Source organism: Ursus maritimus, unplaced genomic scaffold, assembly GCF_017311325.1.
Source record: "Ursus maritimus isolate PB19 unplaced genomic scaffold, ASM1731132v1 scaffold_23, whole genome shotgun sequence".
NCBI classification, from domain to species: domain Eukaryota; kingdom Metazoa; phylum Chordata; class Mammalia; order Carnivora; family Ursidae; genus Ursus; species Ursus maritimus.
The window spans coordinates 6,862,312-6,871,862 of NW_024424786.1; the positions used below are offsets into that span (position 1 = coordinate 6,862,312).

At 54.7% G+C, this 9,551-nt stretch overlaps 2 protein-coding genes across 2 annotated transcripts; both read left to right on the forward strand.

Annotated features, from left to right (window-relative positions):
- The first annotated feature begins 68 nt into the window (after positions 1–68).
- LOC103659414 (serum amyloid A-2 protein-like) lies at positions 69–2,627 on the forward strand. Its single transcript, XM_008686930.2, is given in 3 exon segments — positions 69–156; positions 1,940–2,078; positions 2,468–2,627. Coding segments are annotated over 3 exon segments (387 nt in total).
- Positions 2,628–3,105: 478 nt separating this feature from the next.
- LOC103659450 (serum amyloid A-2 protein-like) lies at positions 3,106–4,676 on the forward strand. The gene is made up of 3 exons (XM_008686954.1): positions 3,106–3,148; positions 3,986–4,124; positions 4,514–4,676. Exons 1-3 carry the CDS (start codon positions 3,106–3,108, stop codon positions 4,674–4,676), a joined length of 345 nt encoding a protein of 114 aa, XP_008685176.1.
- The last annotated feature ends 4,875 nt before the right edge of the window (positions 4,677–9,551 follow it).

The following is a 9,551-nucleotide window of genomic DNA, read 5'->3' on the forward strand; positions in this document are numbered from 1 at the left end:
CTGCAAATCCCAAAGCGGGGTGCGGGTCCTGGCCTTGCCCCTCTGACCCTCTCCTTCATTTCAGCACCATGAAGCTTTTCACGGGCCTCATGTTCTGCTCCTTGGTCCTGGGTGTCAGCAGCCAATGGTATTCGTTCCTTGGTGAGGCTGCTCAAGGTAAGGTCGCTGGACGGGGGTGGCATCCATGCGCCACTAGGATTTGCCCTGAGCGCTTTCAAGGGGTGGAGCTACCGTGTTCGGTGTGTTGCCCTGTGCGGTAGAACGTGCCGGTGTTTGGGGAGCGCTTCAAAAACAGACTGAAAGGCATGGGATTTCAGTCCGTGCTTTACTAGAGAAAGAGCAGTCGTCGCACCCAGCTGGAGTGTAGCTTTGAATAGAAGACACAGAAGGCACAGTGTATGATTAAAGCTGTCCATCCTTTCTTCTCCTTTCCCTCTCTCCCTTCCTACAGCCCTTCCTCCTTTTCTTTCTCCCTTCCTCCCTCTTCCCTCCACCCCTCCTGCTATTTCCTGATTGGATAATTTAGAGACATCTTCAGCTTAGCTCTCACTGATGCTTCCTTTGTCAATGATGCTGTCCCTGGGGGTCTGCTTCCTACCCTTTCCTAGCACTTAACGTGACCAAAGAAGGTGTGGGGGGGACTAGTAACATCTATGAAGCCTGCACTAGGACCTCAGCACCTTCATGCCATGTAGGGTGACCGACTATGCCGGTCTGCCCGGGTCTGAGGAGCTTTCCATGACACTGTCAGTGCTAACTGGGGGACTTCGAGGCAAACAGGGACACTTGGGCAAGCTGGGACAGCTGCTCTCCCACTATGGCTTCAGAACTCCTCGGCAGGCAGGCATCTTCCCCACGTGAAGGGGAGGAAGATGAGGCTTAGAGCAGCTGAGTCCTTGTCCAGGACTAACTGCCAGTCCGCAGGTGGCAGAGCTGAGGTCTGAACCCCGCTGTGCGTGAGCTCAGAGCTCCTCCCAGGTGGATGTGTCTGAGGGCCACTTCCTGAAGCTGGGTGGCTCTCACTCTGCGGTACGTGTTGGACTCACCTGGAGAGCTTTACAAAGCCCTGATGCCTGAGATCCACCCCCGCCCCCAAGGAGTCTCAGGTCACTGGCCTGGGGTGTGACTGGCCAGCAGAACTTTCAGAGCTCCCAGGGGATTAGAAAGGGCAACCCAGGAAGGCTGATGGGCCAGGGCTCCAGCACTTGCTTCCTCAAGCTGCCACATGTCGGTCCAGTCTATTTAGACAGTCGTCGGGATGCCATTTCTGCCCCTAACACTCAGAGGGACTCGGGTTACAGTCATGAGCCTTCCCTCTGCAAGAATAGGTTTCCTAAGACTTGGGGGCAGAAGCGCCGTACTCCTGGGCCTTTCTCAGAATCTGTCTTCCCCGTCACCTCCTCCCTTACCCGAGTCCCCTGCATCTTACCATCTGTGCTTCATTCCGCAACAGTGCTGCCCGACCAAGGGCAATTTTGTGTCCTGGGGACATTTGGCAGTGTCTGGAAACCTTTCTGGTTGTGACCCTCAGGGCCTATGCTGCCCACACTAGGGGGCGGGGTCAGGAATGCAGTCTCCAGACAGGCCTGAGCAACAAAGAATGATCTGACCCCAAATTTCCATGTTGCTGAAGTTGAGAGATCCTGTCCGATAACATCTTCCTCCTCTCCTTGAATGGCTCCTGTAGAGCCGAGTGGATGGAGCACAGAGACAGCGCAGGACAGACACAGGTACCGCCCACAGCACGCGCACCAGACACCCTGGGGGACCCAGCTAGGAGGAAGGCTTGTTCTGCTCAGCCCATGGGGCCCAGGGTGCAGGGAGCACAGGCAGAAATCGTGAGTCAGTGGTAGATTTGGCGTTCCTTGATTCTTCCCTATGGTGTGTCACCAGCTTTCTGTGTACCTGATATCCATTTGCCTTGTCCTTTTCTCTGCAGGGGCTTGGGACATGTTCAGAGCCTACTCTGACATGAGAGAAGCCAATTACAAAGATTCAGACAAATACTTCCATGCCCGGGGGAACTATGACGCTGCACAAAGGGGCCCTGGGGGTGCTTGGGCTGCTAAAGTCATCAGGTAACATGGGCCCTGGGGATGGAGGGATGGTGAGCTGAGCATGGCTGCCTTAGAGAGAAAAGAGGGACCAAGCCCTAGACAAGTTTCCTGTACAGACTGTGGCCCGCCCTCCTCTTGCCCACCCTCCCCTCTGTGCCCAGCATGGGGTCTCAGTGGCTGGCAGAGCCAGAGCAAGGCCAGTGGGAATGAGTGACTCCCGACCCTCCCGCTAGGGGCAAGGGGACCAGCCTGGGCTGAGGTGGGCTGTGCCTGGAGCAGGGTCAGAGTTTCAGCCCCTCTGGCCTTGGCTCCTCTCAGCCAACCCTAGGGAAGAAGAGAGACCGGTGGGGGCCGTGGGCGGTTGCTCCTCAGCCCCTGATGAATCTCTTACCTGCCTCCCTCCATTCCAGCGATGCCAGAGAGAGTTAGAGAGTCACAGACTTTTTCAAGTATGGAGACAGCGGCCACGGAGTGGAGGACTCGAAGGCTGACCAGGCTGCCAATGAATGGGGCCGCAGTGGCAAAGACCCCAACCACTTCCGACCCCCTGGCCTGCCTGACAAGTACTGAGCTTCCCCTTGGCTCTGCCCTGGGGAGACGGGCTGTGAGCCCCCTGAGGCCAGGGACACCTAGTCATTCGGTTCTCTGTCCCCGGATGCTGGTGGAGAGCACCTAATAGGTGTCTAATAAATGCTTAAAGAGATAGACTGTTGAAAAGTGTGTGTCACTCTTGGGTGTAAGGACTGCTCGTTTGTTCAGGGGATGATGGGTGGACACCCCCTGTGCAGGTGGAATCTGGGCCCCTGTGTTTGGTGTAGGGGACCATCTCAGCATGACACAGAACAGACGCTCTGCAACCACCCTTCCAGGATAGATCCGCTCCCCTGCCCAGGTCCCTCGGGTTGCACTGGTGTTATTTCCAGGTCCCTCCGTGTCCAGGCCCTTCACTGTTGCCTGTCATGTCCTGTCACCTTCTCTGTTCTCAGGGTGTACTTCCCTTTGTCTTGCTCCTCAGTGGTCTCTGTCCTTGGGGGTAGGGGACTGCACCATGGAGGACATGACTCTGGCATCCAGCTTTGGCCACTGCCACCGTGATCTTCTGTTGGTTTCTGGGCAGCGCCTTCCAATGCAATGAAAGCCAGTTGCTGTCCCTGCCCTCTTAGAAGTGCCCACAACGCAGTTTTTCTCCGCCTTCTTTCGCTGCTTCCTTCAAGCCTAAGTGAAGACGTGATGCCAGCTCACTGGTGATTCTCTCCTCGCGGCTTCTGCTCCACAATCAGGTAAAACTGGGGAAGTGTAGTGAGGAGCGAGCAGGGGTGAGAAGCGCCCTCTGTCCGGCGGGGTCCAGTCAGGTGACAGACACCCGGTAGGCGTTCGAGATGGGAGATGATAACAGAAGGAGTGATTACCTGGGACGAGATTAAATACGAAGGGGCACAGGATACACAAAGCTGAGATGTGGATCTTGTCGGAAAGTCTGTAGCCCGTGGGATGGCCCATGAAGATTGCTGGGTGTCCCAAGCCACAGCACAAACTAGGGCTCCCCCACTGAGGTGCCCAGAGGACACTCGGCAGGACACTCGCAAGGCGGGCAGTTGAACCCGGAATGTAGCTGGGGCTGCCCCAGGCTCACCGGGAGGCAGCCCACGGGGGCTCAGGGGAAGGTGCGGGCCAGGTGCCTGGGGCGAGCTGTGAGCAGGGCAGTGCTCTGCGCTGAACTGTGTCCATGCCTCTCCTTCCTCCCTTGAAGTCCCACCTCCCCACGTGGCTGCCTACTGGGTTAAGGACGTCCCTGAGGTTAAGGGAAGTCCTAAGTGTGGAACCCGGTCTGATAGGATCGGCCTCTTTAGGATATCGGATACCAGAGATCTTGCTCCCTCTCTCTGCCCTGCGAGGACACAGCGAGAAGCTGTCCGTCTGCAAGCCAGGAAGAGAGCTCCCACCAGCGAGAGCGTCTGACATGAGAGAAGCCAATTACAAAGATTCAGACAAATACTTCCATGCCCGGGGGAACTATGACGCTGCACAAAGGGGCCCTGGGGGTGCTTGGGCTGCTAAAGTCATCAGGTAACATGGGCCCTGGGGATGGAGGGATGGTGAGCTGAGCATGGCTGCCTTAGAGAGAAAAGAGGGACCAAGCCCTAGACAAGTTTCCTGTACAGACTGTGGCCCGCCCTCCTCTTGCCCACCCTCCCCTCTGTGCCCAGCATGGGGTCTCAGTGGCTGGCAGAGCCAGAGCAAGGCCAGTGGGAATGAGTGACTCCCGACCCTCCCGCTAGGGGCAAGGGGACCAGCCTGGGCTGAGGTGGGCTGTGCCTGGAGCAGGGTCAGAGTTTCAGCCCCTCTGGCCTTGGCTCCTCTCAGCCAACCCTAGGGAAGAAGAGAGACCGGTGGGGGCCGTGGGCGGTTGCTCCTCAGCCCCTGATGAATCTCTTACCTGCCTCCCTCCATTCCAGCGACGCCAGAGAGAATTCTCAGAGAGTCACAGACTTTTTCAAGTATGGAGACAGCGGCCACGGAGTGGAGGACTCGAAGGCTGACCAGGCTGCCAATGAATGGGGCCGCAGTGGCAACGACCCCAACCACTTCCGACCCCCTGGCCTGCCTGACAAGTACTGAGCTTCCCCTTGGCTCTGCCCTGGGGAGACGGGCTGTGAGCCCCCTGAGGCCAGGGACACCTAGTCATTCGGTTCTCTGTCCCCGGATGCTGGTGGAGAGCACCTAATAGGTGTCTAATAAATGCTTAAAGAGATAGACTGTTGAAAAGTGTGTGTCACTCTTGGGCATAAGGACCGCCGTTTGTTCCAGGGGTGATGGATAGACACCCCCCATGCAGGTGAAGCCTGGGCACCTGTGTTTGGTGTAGGGGGACCATCTCAGCATGACACAGAACAGACGCCCTGCAACCACCCCTCCCAGATCAGACCCACTCCTCTGCCCAGGCCCCTCGGGTTGCACTGGTGCTATTTCTAGGTCCCTCTGTGTCCAGGCCCTTCACTGGTGCCTGTGGTGTCCTGTCACCTTCTCTGTTCTCAGGGTCTACTTCCCTTTGTCTTGCTCCTCAGTGGTCTCTGTCCCTGGGGGTAGGGGACTGCACCGTGGGAGGACATGACTCTGGCATCCAGCTCTGGCCACCTTCACCGTGATCTTCTGTTGGTTTCTGGGCAGCGCCTTCCAATGCAATGAAAGCCAGTTGCTGTCCCTGCCCTCTTAGAAGTGCCCACAACGCAGTTTTTCTCCGCCTTCTTTCGCTGCTTCCTTCAAGCCTAAGTGAAGACGTGATGCCAGTTCACTGGTGATTCTCTCCTCGCGGCTTCTGCTCCACAATCAGGCAAAACTGGGGAAGTGTAGTGAGGAGCGCGCAGGGGTGAGAAGCGCCCTCTGTCCGGCGGGGTCCAGTCAGGTGACAGAAACCCGGTAGGCGTTCGAGATGGGAGATGATAACAGAAGGAGTGATTACCTGGGACGAGATTAAACACGAAGGGGCACAGGATGCACAAACCTGAGATGTGGATCTTGTCGGAAAGTCTGTAGCCCGTGGGATGGCCCATGAAGATTGCTGGGTGTCTCAAGCCACAGCACAAACTAGGGCTCCCCCACTGAGGTGCCCGGAGGACACTCGGCAGGACACTCGCAAGGCGGGCAGTTGAACCCGGAATGTAGCTGGGGCTGCCCCAGGCTCACCGGGAGGCAGCGCAAGGGGGCTCAGGGGAAGGTGCGGGCCAGGTGCCTGGGGCGAGCTGTGAGCAGGGCAGTGCTCTGCGCTGAACTGTGTCCATGCCTCTCCTTCCTCCCTTGAAGTCCCACCTCCCCACGTGGCTGCCTACTGGGTTAAGGACGTCACTGAGGTTAAGGGAAGTCCTAAGTGTGGAACCTGGTCTGATAGGATCGGCCTCTTTAGGATATCGGATACCAGAGATCTTGCTCCCTCTCTCTGCCCTGCGAGGACACAGCGAGAAGCTGTCCGTCTGCAAGCCAGGAAGAGAGCTCCCACCAGCGAGAGCTCCCACCAGCTACCAAAGGAGTTTGCACCTTGGCCTTGGACTTCCCAGCTCCCAGAAATAGGAGGAATTCGTTTCTGCGGTTTGAGTCACTCCGTCTGTGGTACGAGGTTAGGCACCCACCTAACACAGGCAGAGCACTGCAGAACGCCCGGAAATTCAGTGCAGGATCACAGAAATGGCTGAGAAACCTCAGCAGGATACCAAGCAATCTCCCTGTGCTGAGTGCCACTGCGGGTCCTGCATGGAGAAGAGCGGCTCAGGAGCCAGAAAGAGGCCAAGCTCCCAGGACCTGGAGGAAAGGGCTTTATTGCCTGCTTGTCCCTCCAGCGCCCTCTACTGACAAAGCTTAGCACCGTGCTCGGCTGGCCCAAGGGAAATGCTGGCAGGGTCCAGCTCCAGTACCAGAAAGGGGGCAAAGAAAGGTGGACATGGGGCTCAGATATGTAAATGGTAACCTAAGCCTATGGCTCCTCTCTAAAAAAGAAATTGATGAGAACTCCTACGGGAAGAAGATTAATGATACAATTCTGTAGCGGAAAGACAAACTGCATTTGTGTGTCAAGGAGGAAGGAAAAGTGTGGCTGTAAAATGGTTAGTCCCAAGAGCACTCAGAGTTCCTATCAGAAAGCTCTGATAGCAGCACAGGTGAGGGGTGTGCCGTGCTGGAGGCTTGGTCTGAGAGCCCCGAGGCTATGCCAAGGACGGCAGCGGCAGGAGAAACAGGTGCAGGGCACAGGATGGCCCCTGGCTGGTGAGAGCAGGCTCCGGGCACTGGGCGGAGATTAGGGTGCGGTGTGGTAGCCTCTGACCCGACCTCCGGTGAACGTATGGAGTTAATGGAGTATGTCGTTACTACTCTTTTACCTTGACTTTCTCCTTCCTGCATGTTCTTCCTTTCTTCATGTAGATCTGGCTTCCCACCCTTATTATTTTCCTTCTCTCTAAAGAACTTCTAACAGTTTGTGCCAGGCACGTGTATGCCAACAGAGGCCCTCCCTTTTTTTCTGAGAAAGTCTTTGTTTCTCATTCATTTTGTAGGATGATTACACAGGGTACAGAATTTATGATGGCGGGTGTTCTCTCCAAACCCTTCAAACATTTCACTCCGCCGTCGTCCTGCACACACCGAAGGTAAAGTAGAGGGAACAGCAACTGCACGAAGGTCAAGGGGAAGCAAGAGGGCGTGGGATCGAGCCAGCAGGTGGAGAGTGAACCCCACACGGAGCAGAAACCTGTGTTCTGGGGGAAGAGAGCTGAATGAGTGGGGACGGCACACTGAGATGCAGGACAGGGACCCGCAGGAACCCAGCTGCACCTTCTGCTGTGCCCCCGACCCCGACACTCGTCACACTCTGCTGTGTTTGCCCCTTAGCAGTTGGTCTTTAGGGAGAGTAGGTCAGAAACCCAAGGGAAAAATCACGTCTCTCTTATTGTATGTGTCAGCCTTGTATCCTCAGTACCTGCCAGAGCATGTCGCCAGTAGTAGTTGTTAATGAATATTTGTTGAGATGAATGAATGATGTAGAAGAAATATTGTTCAATGCGGACAGACCCGGGAGGCGGGCTTGGGGTGACAGAGAGTACAGATGTTTGGTACAGGGTTTGATCTGGAGAACCTGGTGATGAGGCACTGGGGGTGACAATGTAATCCACACCATAATCTCTACTGAGATACTGGGGGAAATGACAACATTTTACTTGATCCTAGAATGTATCTAATGTTTTCTTTCTTGGAGTTCCTTGCACTCTTCAATAGAAACGGAAATTAGAAACCTCAAGTGTAAATAAACTCTTAGTCATTATGGTTTCTAAGGCGAAGCCTTGAAGGAAGCAATAAATCTGTGAAGTTCCAGAGAACTGTGCCAACAGTCAGAGGGTCAAGGTTGCAGAGAGTTATCTGTGAGAGCAGAGGAGGGGACAAAGCGACACTGCATTTCTCTGAGTCCAAGCATCCATGGACTGAAAGACGCATTATTATTCCCTACCACCAAGACTACAGTGCTGCAAATTACGTTAGGATATAGTATTTTCTTATCCCTCAGCTTTTTTAGTTTACACCTAATGAAAGAGATGTTAGGACCCACTCAGGCATACATTTTTATCTTATATCGCTCTTGTGTATCCAGGGAAAGCATACACAAACTAAATTTACTTAAAGATTCCTTAAGAGTGACAACTACTTTATAAATGCTGCCTGTTCATTAGTGAATGTAAGACCTGTCCTAATTTCAGATAATCATACTAAAAAATGTGTATCTTGGGAATAATGGAATCTGCTCTCACAATATAAACTCATACAGGTCGCCTCTCATTATATTTATTAGGAAGAAAGAGTAGGCTTTGAGCTGTTGTTCATCACTAAGTGTGACGGCAGTGCTCCCGAGGTGAAGCTGAGCTTCACACCAGCACCCCAGGTGTGCAGGAACTCCCCAGAGGACAGCAGGTGTATCCATGACTGCTCCTGACAGTGGCCCATGTTGCAAGCCCCCTCTCTGGATAAGGCGTCGTCCCACCTGGCCCAGCCACTGCCTCTCCTTTAACCTCAGTGGTCTCTCCAGTAGACCCCCGGATTCCCGAGCGCCCCTCTCTGCGTGCCGGGCCTCTTCTATAGGGTCCAGAGGGGGAATGGGACCAGGAGGTGGTGAGCGCCTGGGCCTGCACTGCTCCCTCTTCAGCAGCCCTGGGGGCTCAGGAGATCTGGCTGCTTCTTGGATGCTCTCCCTTGGATGTGGGGTACGTGGAGCCTGTTGGTCCTCAGGTGCGGGACAGGGAAGATCCTCAGTTTACAGCCTGCTTTTCAAAGTCAGGTGCAAAGGGAGCCCTTGCACAACTCTGAGTTCCCGAGTTTGGTGTCTGAAATCTCTAACTACGGGAAAGAAAACTCAGGTCTTTTCTGAGAAGAAAGTGTGTGGTGTACACGCAGTTCATGATTTATGGAGTGCTGTCAAGCCATGCTGTTTAACACATGTTTGCAAAGCCTCCTGTCAATGACCCACTTGTCCCTTTGCTGAAAGAGCTGGGCAAAGTGACAAGAGCTCCAGGCTGGCCAGAGGGCCTTGTTCCCGAATGACCTGACCTGGGAGGGAGCAGCCCTGCTTGGGGAACTTCCCTTAATCCCCTGTAGGCATTGACTTCAGAATGTCCAAATAGTCTAACACAGAGCCTTTCAAAACCTTCAACTATTTGCCTTGTCGGGAAAGATGCTTGCAAAACTCATTTATGCATCCACTCACTCATGCACCACCTAGTGAATGAGCTCCCAGAATGTGGCAGGCACCGAGCCTGGGCCCTGGGAACAGAGCGGGCAATGGCACAGGAGAGATCAGTGCTCCTGTGCAGGTAGCAGTCTCCCGGGAGAGCCATTATTAAGCTATGAATGTTTGCTATAATTGAATTAAATTCTATCGTACATTTACTGGTTGATGTGCTGTCCTGCTGTCAAGTTCAGGCGGCAGGTGCCTAGCAGATGGCAAAGAATCCGAAAGCTCCT

Excerpts from the sequence above, each read along its gene's own strand:
- LOC103659450 (XM_008686954.1), top strand. The coding sequence starts at position 3,106 with ATGGAGGACATGACTCTGGCATCCAGCTTTGGCCACTGCCACC. Across the intron at positions 3,149-3,985 it reads CAGCTTTGGCCACTGCCACC|GAAGAGAGCTCCCACCAGCG; the intron begins GTGATCTTCTGT and ends TCTGCAAGCCAG. Across the intron at positions 4,125-4,513 it reads TGGGCTGCTAAAGTCATCAG|CGACGCCAGAGAGAATTCTC; the intron begins GTAACATGGGCC and ends CCTCCATTCCAG.